The sequence below is a fragment of the Heptranchias perlo genome, chromosome 16, assembly GCF_035084215.1.
Source record: "Heptranchias perlo isolate sHepPer1 chromosome 16, sHepPer1.hap1, whole genome shotgun sequence".
NCBI lineage: Eukaryota > Metazoa > Chordata > Chondrichthyes > Hexanchiformes > Hexanchidae > Heptranchias > Heptranchias perlo.
The window spans coordinates 25224928-25239404 of NC_090340.1; the positions used below are offsets into that span (position 1 = coordinate 25224928).

Genomic DNA, 14477 nt, shown 5'->3' on the forward strand with positions numbered 1-14477 from the left:
TCGATTAACATCGCTTTGGTCACCGCTGCCCATAGAATGAACCAGAACAGCACTGGTGACCTGGCAGCAGTGCATTTTATTGCTCCAAGATTGCTTTCCTTTAAACACAGATGTCTTTTTACTGAGCTTTGTTGATTTATTTAACTAATGCAAAAATAATTGGCTTTTGGACATAACGTTGGATGAGACATTAAACTGAGGTCCCATTTGCCCGTTCAGGTGGATGTAAAAGATTCCATGGCACTATTCGAAGAGCAGCGAAGTTCTCCCGGTGTCCTGGCCAATATTTATTGCTCAAATAACATCACTAAAACTGATTATCTGGTCATTATCTCATTACTGTTTGTGGGACCTTGCTGTGCGCAAATTGGCTGTTGCGTTCCCCTACATTGGAACAATGACCACACTTCAGAAGTACTTCATTGATTGTAAAACACAGATGTCCTGAGGATATGAAAGGCAATATATAAATGCAAGTAATTTTCTTTTTTTCTTTACTAGACAGTTAGAATGTTTCCTGTTAAACGGAATTGAATTTTTGAGAGCCATTTAATATTTGTATCAATTTACTCATCTCTGGTTTGCTTACAGTATCAATCACCGATTTAGAATATCGACCTATTTAAAGTTACGATGACTCTTAGAAACCATGCAGCTGCTCTGAAGTTAAAGGCAGCGATATCTGAGCAATGAATGATTAATTACTTCCTACAGTTCTTGCACTGAGTTTTAAAATTTATTTCCCCTGCAAAACACAGGACACGTGCTTTGAAATTAATTTGCCTACCAACATCTGAAAACTATTACAATTTAGAAGCCTTCAATTAGCTCAGGTACCTGTAGCCACATGTGCTGCCCATATTAGGGAACTACAGGCTAGTTAGCCTGACATCGGTCGTCGGGCAAATTCTGGAATCCATTATTAAGGAAGTGGTAACAGGGCACTTAGAAAATCATAATATGATTAGGCAGAGTCAACATGGTTTTATGAAAGGGAAATCGTGTTTGACATATTTATTAGAGTTTTTTTGAGGATGTAACTAGCACAGTAGATAAAGGGGAACAAGTGGATGTAGTATATTTGGATTAAGGTGCCACATAAAAGGTTGTTACACAAGGTAAGGGCTCATGGGGTTGGGGGTAATATATTAACATGGATAGAGGATTGGTTAAAGGACAGAAAACAGTAGGGTTAAACGGGTCAGTCTCAGATCGACAGGCTGTAACTAGCGGGGTTCCGCAAGGATTGGTGCTTAGGCCTCAGCAATTTACAATCTATATTAATGACTTAGATGAAGGGACCAAGTATAATGTATCTAAGGTTGCTGACGATACAAAGATAGGTGGGGGTAAGTAAGCTGTGAGGAGGACACAGAGTCTGCAAAGGGATATAGACTAATTAAGTGAGTGGGCAAGAAGGAGGCAGATGGCATATAATGGGGAAATATAAGGTTATTCACTTTGGTAGGAAGAATAGAAAAACAGAATATTTTTTTAAATGTTGAGAAACTATTAAATGTTGGCGTTCAGAGAGACTTGGGTACCCTTGTACAAGAAACACAAAAAGTTAGTATGCAGATACAGCAAGCAATTCGGAAGGCTAGTGATATGTTGGCCTTTATTGCAAGGGGGTTGGAGTACAAGAGCAAGGAAGTCTTACTACAGTTGTACAGGGCATTGGTGAGACCTCACCTGGAGTACTGTGTGCAATTTTGGTCTCCTTATCTAAGAAAGGGTAGAAGGATATACTTGGCTTAGAGGTGGTGCAACAAAGATTCACTAGATTAATTCCTGGGATGAGAGGCTTGTCCTATGAGGAAAGGTTGAGTAGAATGGGCTCTGGAGTTTAGAAGAATGAGGTGATCTAATTGAAACATAAGATTATGAGGAGGCTTGACAGGGTAGAGTTAGTGAGCTGCGTACCTTGGTAGTAAACCTATCAGATCTTAGTTAGCATGTAAATATAGCAGTCCTTTTACACTGCTTTACATTGTTCTGTGGCTGCTAGCTCCCTTAGCCAGGTCACCTGCAGCCAAATGAAGCTAAAACGACAGGATTTTGTTAGACTGGCAGGCAGGAATGCCAATCTTTCATTGGGTCTTGGTATCTGTCACCAGTCTAACTGTACAAAGAAAAAAAAACTATAAATGCTGGAAATACATAGGTTAATGTTTCCAGTTATGCAGATTGGCCTATCTTTACTTCTTACTGATTCTGACTGACCTGGAGTGCATTTCCAGCATTTTCTGTTTTTCATTGCTGGTCCAATCATGCCTAGTAAAAGCACTGCACCAGCAGCAGATTGATCTAAGCACGTCAAATAAATTGTGTTATGACATCAGTAGTTGAGGACATGATACAATTACATTGCGCACACTTGGCAATCAATTTGTCACTGCCACTTTCTGCATGTGCTTCCCCATTGCTGCCGGTTTACAGAAGGACCAATAGCACGATTGAAATGTGAATTTGTTAAGAGTAGCACTCAAGCCCTGATCCCAGGACCCAGCCTACAACAACTCGCATTTATATAGCACCGTTAACGTAATAATATAGAAGGCCCTATACACATCCATTGTTTTGCCAAACAACAGCATCAGGACAACAGTGGCAAGTTCTATTCGCCAATTCACATTTCTGCCATTGAAATCCAATACAGCACATGTCCTCGTGTTATTTTCTTACATAACCCACCAAAAAAGATCAAAATGACTTCACTCATAAATAGATCACCTCTTGGAATAACAGTGTTCCCTTGAGGCAATCTGGAAGGCATGAAGCAATTTGCATGCTTTCACTAAACAATAATGTCTGGATCAAACAGTTGGGTGACAAGTAGTTCATCACAGTACTTCTCCAAATGGACAAGAGCAAGTAATTCCACAGCCTATGACACCACTTTCCGCACTACTTTGGTATCTGCATATTGCGATTGAACAAATGGGGGAAGGACAAAGAGCTGAAAGACCATACGAAGAGAATCTTCATGCATGAATTCAAAGAACCTCAACTTCAACAAGCAATTCTCTTTCTGACCTCGTACTGCTTGGAACTACTTTCTGAACTGTGTACTACTTTGCTCTCATCATTATACACACGGTCTCAGTTTTGCCTCCTCCATCAATGAACTGAAGGTGCAGTTCAGAAGAAACCTTACATACCATAGAAGGAGGAAACAATCACGTAACCAAAATGATAAAATTATGGTATGAATGTCACTTTGTTTAGTGGTGGTTCAAATTCGCAGTTTTGTTTTTTCAGGCAGCAAAAATTGTCAGTTAAGTATTAATACAATATTCACATCATTGCAGCAAAGTAATTTTAAAACTTTGCATTCTCAACCAGTAACTTCTCTCCCCAACTATACATATGTGCACTTGTATCAAATGTTTAAAGAAAAAATAGCCTGTACATTGTTCATTATCAATTTAATATTCTTGCCCTCATCTTTAAATCCGTCTACAACCTTGCCCCTCCCTATCTCCATAACCTCAAGAACGACAACCCCGCAATCCTCCCAAACTTTCCGTTCCTCTAGTCTCTTGTACATTTCCCTCCTCTCGTCACTATTGGCGTCCATGGCTTCAATTTCCTAGGTCCCAAGCTCTGGAAGTTCCTCCCCAAACTCCTTTCTCTCTCTAACCTCTTCTCCTTTACGACCCTTCTAAAAAAAAAATCTAACAAAAATCTATCAATCTCAGATTTAAAATTAACAATTGAGCTAGCATCAACTGCCCTTTGCGGAAGAGCGTTCCAAACTTCTACCACCCTTTCCGTGTAGAAGTGTTTCCTAACTTCACTCCTGAAAGCCCTGGCTCTAATTTTTAGGCTGTGGCCCTTAGTCCTGGACTCCCCAACCAGCAGAAATAGTTTCTCTCTATCTAACCTATCAGTTCCTTATTGCCAACTAATAAGCAGTTTCACCTGAATATAAAATATCAGGTACCTTACGAGTGAATGCTTTGCCACATTTTGTACACACAAAAGTGGCAGGAATGAAGCTAGGATCATGGTAGCGCTTAAAATGCATGTCCAATAGCTGTTTCTGCCGAAAAGTCTTATCACATTGGTTGCAGGAATAAGGCTTCTCTCCAGTATGAGTTCGTTTGTGCATCACCATGTGACGTTCCTTCAGTGAGAAAAGAAAAAACAAACAGCATTAAGTGAAGGCAGTAAGTAATATAGCAAATACTCAACATTAGTGCAAGAAAGGCAATTATTTTTGGCCCCTGCCATGAACTCCACTTCCTCGCCACCGGTTCCATCCCCACTCGCTCAGGCTGAAACAGACCATGACATCCTGTTCAATACAAAGCAACCTTCAAACCCCACATTCTATCCATCACAAAGACTACTTATTTCCACTTCTGCCCTGAAACTCATCACACTTTTATCGCTTACATGAGAAATAGGAGCAGGAGTCGGCCATACGGATCCTCGAGCCTGCTCCGCCATTCAATAAGATCATGGCTGATCTTCGACCTCAAATCCACCTTCCCGCCGGATCCCTATATCCCTTGATTCCCACCCTAGTCCAAAAATCTATATCTCAGCCTTGAATATACTCAACGACTCAGCATCCGCAGCCCTTTGGGGTAGAGAATTCCAAAGATTCACAACGCTCTGAGTGAAGAAATTGCTCATCTCAGTCTTAAATGGCCAAACCTTTATCTTGAGACTATGCCCCCTAGTTCTAGACTCTCCACCCAGGGGGAAACAACCTCTCAGCGTCTAACCTGTCAAGCCCCCTCAGAATCTTATATGTTTCAATGAGATCACCTCTCATTCTTTTAAACTCAACCTCTCATCATAGGTCAACCCTCTCATCCCAGGAATCAATCTAGTGAACCTTCGCTGGAGCGCCTCCAAGTCATAAGATTAGATTATTCTAGATTATTTCTCCTTACTAGCCTCTATCTTTCACCCTCCATAAACTTCAACTTGTGCAAAACGCAGCCACCCCTTTCCAGTCCAGCATGAAGTCTCACATTCATCACCCGTGTCCTTATTCACGTTTTTCATCAAATTCAAAATTCTCACTTGTCTTTAAATCCCTCCAGAAATTCCCCAACCTATTTTGGGAAACTCCTCCAACCGACATCTCCTTCAGCACCTTGCGATCCTCAGATTTGTATATCTTCCACACCACTGGTGATGGAATCTTCATCTGCCTCAGTCCGCTCTCTGGAATTCCATCCCCAAACCCCTCTGCCTTTCCATTTCTTTGTCCACTTTTAAAAGCTCTCTCAAAAACCCATCTCTTCAAACAAGGTTGCAGTCACCCCTCAACCTCTCCCACTGTGGCTTGGTGTCCATTCCCTTATTCTGACACACCGTTGGATATTTTCTACATAAAAATCACTATATAAACACAAGTTGTTACTGTGTCAGTTATCATTTTATTGGCATCTGTGCTTATATTATAAACAAGACCTCCTTCATTGTTCTGTTAGCTCTGTAAATCCTACCTGCTCTGCAAGCAACTGTAGATATTAAATACAGATGCTCCCAAACTTGAACAAAAGTTCAAACTATTGAAGGCAACTGAAAACCTAAAAAAGCATGATCTACAGAAATGTCTAGCATGCTTCAAGAGATCTTATTGGTAATAGCATTTTCAAACAACCAAACTCTTAACTTGCAGACAATTTCTACATTATATTCTTTGATAAATACAGAAGCAAAGGAATGCTGTGGCCCAGATGCCATTGTTAAAGGAAGTCCTCTAAGTGTAAAGGCCTTCCTCTGGAAAAAAAGAGTGGTTATAGCCACCTAGAACTCAGGAAAGTAACCACGGACCCTGGCAACTCAGTCAAAAGCACAAATGCTTCAGATGATCTAGAGCAACCCCCCTTGGTTCTAGCTAAGGCAGAACCAGCTCAACCAGTGCCACCACAGAAGACAATGCTATGGTAGCAATCTTAACAAATCCAGTCATACGCTGAATTAAACTCAGCAAGTACAAGGTTCTGAAGGAGTTCTGCAAAATATGCTAAAGGTGGGAACTGCTTCTGTCAACATTTTTCTTAAAGCAGGGTGTTGGTATCAATGGGAAGATATAGCAGTAAGCTCTGCTTCCTCTTCTTTAGTCTCAGTACCAATATGAATGAAAATAGTAGTCAAGCCAGAAGTAATTGCTTCAGTTGTTGCTGAGGATGATAATTTTTTTTATTATTCGTGCATTTATTGCCCTCGAGAAGGTGGTGGTGTGCCGCCTTCTTGAACAACCGAGTGGCTTGCTTGGCCATTTCAGAGGGCGATTAAGAATCAACCACATTACTGTGGGGCTGGAGTCACATATAGGCCAGACCGGGTAAGGACGGCAGGTTTCCTTCCCAAAAGGACATTAGTGAACCAGATGGGTTTTTATGACAATCCGGTAGTTTCATGGCCACCATTACTGATACTAGTTTTTTTTATTCCAGATTTTATTTAATTAATTGAATTTAAATTCCCAAGCTGCCGTGGCGGGATTTGAACACATGACTCCGGAATATTAGTCCAGGCTTCTGGATTACTAGTCCAGCAACATAATCACTTAGCCAAAGATGGGCACGGTTGGACTGGATGTCAATTTTGTAGCAGGTTGAGGAAACTCCAGTGAAGCCTGATGCCTTCTCCCTGGCAGTGAGAGCTAATATGGAGAATTGCTTGGCCCATGTGCCTATTTTGGAACACTCCTGGGTTTGTTCCTCATCTGCAATAGGTTTCCAATCTGATCTGTAGCTGGAGGTCTGCTTCTGTGCAGAACAAGAATCCAAACTCTTTGTTCCTGGAGGCATCTGTACTAGAGATCACTGCAACCAGGGCAGACTTCTAGCAAATGAGTTATCATTTTGAGCCCTTACACAGAGGTTGAAGCAAGCTTCAAACTTTTGACATGCAGAGCATCTATCTTCTCTCATCTCATGACTTGTCAATCACTAGAATGGATTCACAGCTGAGGTAAACCTCATTGAGCTAATGCCAAAGTACAGTAAACTTCAGCTAAGTCAAATGGTGATTTGCAATAAAATCTTGTCAAAATCTTAACTCAAAAATTCAGTAAAAGAGTTTCCCATATTGTCGCAAAGATGTTGGCCTGAATACTGTTTAGTTCTAGATAAACAACAAAAAAAATTGATGTGCGAGATAAAATTGCAAACAGCAATAAAAAGACTTGCATTTATATAGTGACTTTCACGACTCCAGGACGTCCTAAAGTGCTTTACAGTCAGTCAATGAAGTACTTTAAAAAAAAAGTGTAGTCACTGTTGTAATGTAGGAAATATACAGAATAAATGTTGTAACGTATGAAAGAAGAATTCAGGAGGCAGCCCAGAACAAAATAAATATCTATTTTAGGTATCGGTTTACCAGACTGGGAGATGGTCACCTAATCATAACAGTTGCACAGTGCACAAAGCTCTTAAGGGCACAGCCCCCAAGAGGAATGTTAATCTTGCATGAACAGTGAATAAGGAGGATAAAAATAACATGCCACTGGTCCTCCAATCTTTCACGGCCAAACTGTAATAAATGTAGTAAGGACAGATTAAAAAAAAACAAATGCAGGAGGATCAAAATATACCTTTGCAAAACAAGGTCTTGATATTTAAAACTCTCTATCATTAGGTTGCACTTATTGCGTAGAGGTCTATACATTTGTACATAAAGGATATTCTAAAATGTTAGAACTTCAATCTAATAAAAAAAGTGTTTTCTCATAGTTGTGTCAGATAGGATAAGAGCAGATTCTTCCAGCTCTGAAGAATTTGACTCCTACAAACACTTGCATTTTTTTTCTTGCATCTCCAGAGAATCCCTTTCATTACATGGCTGTCCAAGGGAAAAAAGAAAGCTAATGGCTGACTAATATACTTCCAGCAGAGCATATCACAAGCATGAGTATTTTATATTACATATTTTACTTTCAAATTTAGTGATTTTTTCATTCTAATTGTAGAGGTACATAACAATTTGGGGGTATATTCTTCAAACAGTAATTCTTTAAGTCATAAAACGCTGATGTTTTAAAAGTATATTTAAATTTTTCTTGTAGATATAGTAATGCATCAAAATGACAGAATAGTAACCTAGAATCATTACAGCACAGGAGTGGGCCATTCAGCTCATCGAGCCCGTGCCGGTCAGATTAAGATACACCAAACTTTCAACAAAGGCCATATATATTGCAGCAACCAAAAATGTAGAATTTACTGAATATACTCCTCTATCACGGCGATCTTATTGAAACATATAAGATTGTGAAGGGGCTTATCGGGTGGATGCGGTAAGGATGTTCCCAAGGATGGGTGAAACGAGAACTAGGGGGCATAATCTTAGAATAAGGGACTGCTCTTTCAAAACTGAGATGAGGAGAAACTTCTTCACTCAGAGGGTAGTAGGTCTGTGGAATTTGCTGCCCCAGGAAGCTGTGGAAGTTACATCATTAAATAAATTTAAAACAGAAAGAGACAGTTTCCTAGAAGTAAAGGGAATTGGGGTTACAGGGAGCGGGCAGGAAATTGGACATGAATTTATATTTGAGGTTAGGATCAGATCAGCCATGATCTTATTGAATGGCGGAGCAGGCTCGAGGGGCCGATTGGCCTACTCCTGCTCCTATTTCTTATGTTCTTATGTAATCACATAGTAAAATTAATGAGACGGTTTGTTCAACTGCAATACCTGTTTACATGCATAATCACAAAGTTCACATTTGAAACGTTTCTCGTTCTTGTGAGATTTCTGGTGCTGTATGAGGGCATATCGCTCATGGAAGACTGCATCACAGTAACGGCACTTCTTGCCTGACTCAAGATAGGAATGCTGTTTTCTCAGATGAACACCTGAGAAGAAAAGGAAGATTCAAGAGATTTAACTTGCACCTTAGAGCACTATTTGCCACAACAGGGGACTGAGTGACACAGTGGTGCCCTTTCAACTTCTGGATTGCCCTGATTGATGGGATTAATCCATTCTATTTACAGACCACAAGAGTCCCAAGTGAGGTTTTGTGCCACAGATAGAAGCACCCTGGGATCTACTATACACATATCTATGGCACAAAACTTCCACAACCAGACACTAAATAATCAAAAGATCACTGGTATAAGAAATGGAAGTTAATGTAGTGGAGAATTACTTTTCTAAAGTAGAGTTATGCCACATTGCTGGGTAATGTAGAGGGAGTTTTACCCTGCATCTAATTTGGGCAAAATCTTGACTGTTGAAAGCTGACAACGGGTGGAACAAATTGAAAAGTGTGCTACTTCCACCATAAGCAGCCCTCTTCTCAATGAGAATAAACATTAAAGTTGAAATTCCATTTCTTTGGAGACCAGAGAAAGTAATGCTGACTAAAAATATAAATGTTTTCATGCAGTCAAGACCCTAGTGCTAATCTATAAGCTTCATTATAACAGCACAGTATAAGAACAAGTTCATGCTTCAGTCACAATTCACTACTTTTGCTGATCAATGAATGCATTTACACCTATATTGGTCTCCTAGCGTATCTGCTTTAAAAATCTTTTACTACCCAGTCAGGCCCAACAGCTACAGATACCTACTAAACTAATTTTTTTTAAATATTGAAGTGCAAAACTTCTTTCTCCTCCCAAGCCATACAATTTTTGTGCTTTTCCTGGGCGGGGGGGAAGGGCGAGGTGGAGAAAAGAAAGAAGAAATGAGAAACAAAAGGAAGCGAAAAGTAGGCTGAATGGGATGCCTGCACCCTCTAACTGGGAAAGCAACATGCACCATGACCCATATTTGAATCTGAGATATTAGAGGTAGGAAGCAAAGGCACTAGATTCATTTTTGTAAATCCATAAGAATTAAATGAATTACTGCACAGATGGGGCTTTGTAGATGATTTTTGTTGTCCTGGCTCCCATTTTCTTGGATATGGTTATGTTCAATATTCAAATTGTGGCCCAATTGTGTTAATATTTACCACACATTACACAGACAACTATGAGAGACGGCCTTGTTCTGCTGACATATCAGCAGTAATTTCCCTAATCTGTATATGTTTATATTTGAAGTTTTGAAAATTAATATTTGAAAAGGTCCAACCCACTTACCCAGATCACTTTTTCTAGCAATAACAGTGTCACAATGTGGACAGTGAAATTTAGCCACATTCTCTGTATGTTTCTGTAAAATGTGCATCTTCATTGTTCCACTTTGAGTGAATCGAGCGTGGCAGATGTAGCATTCGTATGGCTTCTCACCTATTTTAGAAATTCACATTTAAGAATATCCTGTTGAACACTAAACTATTATAAGTGCACTTTTTGTTCAGAATAACTTAAAAAACTGTTAGAGAAAAATCTATGCTGTTAAAGCAATTAGGAATTCATCCCCATAAGATTTGCTTCAATATTTACAACAAAAAAAGCGCACACCAACATTATTCAGAAATAAAAATAGTAACGCCCCAGAAAATAAAGAAAAATAACTTTGTGCAGGTGTTAACGAGCTGCAAACAAAGGAATCAGTTTCTGTGAAGAATGAGGTCATTGACCTCTCCCAATTGCTTCCTAGGTAAATACATTGCCAAGTATGGTATTACAGACCAGGAAGGTCCTTGGTTCAATCCCTGGAATGTGATTGTTTCAAACAGATCATCCAGGGAAGCAGCGAGAAAACTTGGAAGAAAGATGCCAGCTGGGAATCCCACTTGAGAACACTAATTTGAGTGTAAGAGTATCAGGCAAGGACAGGATCTGCCTCAACTGTGGCAGCCCTAGTCAATGCCACTCATTGTTGAGGCGCACACATATTCAACTGTTTCACTGAACGAGTATGCAAAAAGTTGCTTATTTAATATTTTAACTTAATGCTTCTCTATCCTCTATAATCAACAAGATATGGTTTTCAGAACCAGATACATTGGAGTGATTTTTACATTGCTTTTCAGCCACCGGTTCCCATAATCCAGAATTTTTTTGAACCACTGGCCAGGAAGACCAGTTTTATCACTGGGCTTTCCTGGCTGCTGCTGGTCTTACTGAGGCTGGTTTACACAATATCATGATGTCACTATTCTGCATATCCATGTTGGCCAAAATGTTATGGGCAGCCCTGTGCAGGAGCCAAATGTTAGGCCTCCACAGTTCACCCAGTACTGATTCTGCTCATCATGCTCTCCAACACACTAGAGATGGTATACCTCAGAATGTGATAACTGATGTCAAGAACAATTTTGTAAAAATTACAAATCTATAAATAAGGATATGTTATGACATTACATTACAACATAACAGCACCGTAATCCAACCATTTACTTTAAATTATCTCTAAAGAAATGTACACAACTGATATGCCAGCTGGCTGCAATGTAAACTATTTGCGATAAAATGCATATTTGCCACTGTATGGATGCACTCATAACGAGTTCAAAAATAGGTATTGGACTTAATTTCAAAGAACAGAGTAAGCTGTGGATTACTGTACCAGAGTGGGTCCTCATGTGCCTTTTCAACTTGTAGGTGTCCCTGCTGGCATAGCTGCACAGACTACACTGGAACGGACGTTCTCCAGTGTGAGAGCGAATGTGGCGCTTTAACTTACTGACCTGTAATATCAAATGAATGGTCAGCCTTATTGCATGAGAACTCTCAACCGTTTACAGTGTTTGGAATACAAACCAACTATGTATTAGAAGTCTGTCCCAATTAGTGTCCAGCATTTGAACAAGCTATCATTTAACTCCTTTTCTACTCCTTTCTACCAATTACTACTTCTATGGTATTGACTGAGTGTCAAAGCACAAATACAATGACATTAACAAACTTTTTTTAAAAATACATTTTTAACATGGTCTTCTCTAGATAGCACAAACAAAGCTCAATTTTGAAATAAGTCTTTGACAAATGGTCTGCCCACGTATTTAAAATGGCTTCCAGAACATTAACTCAAATCCAAAAATATTTTTTTCTAAATATATGACCTTCTGTTCATTCCACCCTACTTTTATTAAGTTGTCAGTTGCACTGCATTTTTAAGTATCTATTAAATAGTGCACATATGTAGGAACATTAGATTATGTACATCCTGTATAATTTTCCTCATTCTTTGAATGCCATTCAGCCTCCGTGCCAATCAATACACTTTTATCCAAATGGTGAGTAAAACCACAGGACAATAGCCAACCACCATGCAGTCTACCCCAGTCTGTATCACTTGCAAGACTTTTTTCTAGAATTGTGCACTAGTTCTTTCAAGAATAAGCAAAGAGTTGATGTAACAAGGCAAGTACACAAAACAGAAGTTTCAACAAATATTGATCACAGAAGAGCCAATGGGTAGCAGCTCTGGATGTGCAGGTTAAACTACAAGTAATGAATGGGCAATCCATACTAAATGTAATATTTAACATTTTCATTCATTCATTACGCACCTATAACGAATGATATAAATGCAACACAGGAAACAAAATTAGACATTTTGAGGCTGACTTTAAACATGAAAGTACCAAGCATCTAACGTGCACTCACAATTCAAGACAATCTTTGGAATAATTTCACTAACAGCTATCATCCAAAGATGTTCTCAACATACAGCCAAAGTCTGAAGTAGTCTTTGCCATTTCAAGTGGTTTACTACCAGCTAACAAAAATAAATCCTAGTCAACAACAACTTACATTTATATAGCACCTTTAACATAGTAAAACATCCCAATGCACTTCACAGGAGTATTCTCAAACTAAATTTGACACCAAGCCACACAGAGATATGAGGACAGGTGACCAAAAGTTTGGTCAAAGAGGTAGGTTCTAAGAAGTATCTTAGAGTCATAGAAAATTTACGGCACAGGAGGCCATTCGGCCCATCGCGTCGGCGCCGGCTGAGAAACGAGCCACCCAGCCTAAACCCACTTTCCCAAATTTGGTCCGTAGCCCCACAGGTCACGGCTCTTCAGGTGCACATTCAGGTATTTTTTTTTAAAAAATGAGTTGAGGGTTTCTGCCTCTACCATCCTCTCAGGCAGTGAGTTCCGGACCTCCACCACCCTCGGTGAAAAAACTTTTCCTCATTTCCACTCTAATCCTTCTACCAATCACTTTAAATCTATACCCCCTGGTTACTGACCCCTCCGCGAAGGGAACTAGGTCCTTCCTATCCACTCTATCTAGGCCCCTCATCATTTTGTACACCTTTATCAAATCACCCCTCAGCCTCCTCTGTTCCAAGGAAAACAACCCCAGTCTATTCAATCTGTCTTCATAGCTAAAATTCTCCAGTCCTGGCAACGTCCTCGTAAATCTCCTCTGTACCCTCTCCAGTGCAATTACATCCTTCCTGTAATGTGGTGACCAGAACTGTGCGCAGTACTCAAGCTGTGGCCTAACTAGTGTTTATATTGTTCCAGCATAACATCCCTGCTTTTACATTCTGTGCCTTGGCTAATAAAGGAAAGCATTCCATATGCCGCCTTAACCACCTTATCTACCTGTCCTGCTACCATCAGGGATCTGTGGACATGTACTCCAAGGTCCCTCACTTCCTCTACACCTTTCGGTATCCTCCCATTTATTGTGTATTCCCTTGCCTTGTTTGCTCTCTCCAAGTGCATTACCTCACACTTCTCCGGATTGAACTCTATTTGCCACTTTTCTGCCCATCTGACCAGTCCATTGATCTCTTCCTGCAGTCCCCAGATTTCCCCCTCACTATCAACCACACGGCCTATCTTTGTGTCATCTGCAAATTTCTTAATCATGCCCCCTACGTTTAAGTCCAAATCGTTAATGTGTACCACAAAAAACAAAGGACCTAGTACCGAGGCCTGCGGCACCCCACTGGAAACAGCCTTCCAGTTGCAAAAACACCCGTCGACCATTATCCTTTGCTTCCTGTCACTGAGCCAATTTTGGATCCAATTTGCCACATTCCCTTGGATCCCATAGGCCTTTACTTTTTTGACCATTCTGCCAAGTGGGACCTTGTCAAAAGCCTTGCTAAAATCAATGTAGACTACATCAATTGCGCTACCCTCATCGATCCTCCTTGTCACCTCCTCGAAAAATTCAATCAAGTTAGTCAGACACGACCTCCCTTAACAAACCCATGCTGACTGTCCTTGATTAGTCCCTGCCTTTCTAAGTGACAGGTTATCCTTACCCTCAGAATTGATTCCAATCATTTGCCCACCACCGAGGTTAGGTTGACTGACCTGGAATTACTCAGTCTATCCTTTGCTCCCTTTTTAAACAACGGTACAATGTTAGCAGTCCTCCAACACTAGGCCTGCATCCAGTGAAGTTTGGAAAATGATTGTTAAAGCCTCTGCTATTTCCTCCCTGGTTTCTTTTAACAGCCTGGGATACATTTCATCCAGCCCTGGTGATTTATCCACTTTCTTAGAGAGGTGGAGAGATTCAGGATTTTCAGTGCCTAGGAAGCTGAAGGCCGGCCGCCAACGGGAGAAGAGGTTAAAGCTGCGGATGCACAAGGAGCAAGAACTGAAGTAGCGCAAAGATCTC

At 40.3% G+C, this 14477-nt stretch overlaps 1 protein-coding gene across 3 annotated transcripts in view; it reads right to left on the reverse strand.

Moving 5' to 3' along the window:
- ctcf (CCCTC-binding factor (zinc finger protein)) overlaps positions 1-14477 on the reverse strand; it is a 40633-nt gene that overhangs the window by 9787 nt on the left and 16369 nt on the right. For 2 of the 3 annotated variants that reach the window (XM_067997847.1, XM_067997846.1), the window contains 4 exons: positions 11446-11566; positions 10071-10220; positions 8671-8831; positions 3947-4129 (listed from right to left, as the gene is read on the reverse strand). In XM_067997847.1, the coding sequence (XP_067853948.1) occupies positions 3947-4129; positions 8671-8831; positions 10071-10220; positions 11446-11566 (615 nt within the window). The remainder of the gene's footprint in view (positions 1-3946; positions 4130-8670; positions 8832-10070; positions 10221-11445; positions 11567-14477) is intronic. The other variant, XM_067997848.1, reaches the window with a different exon arrangement.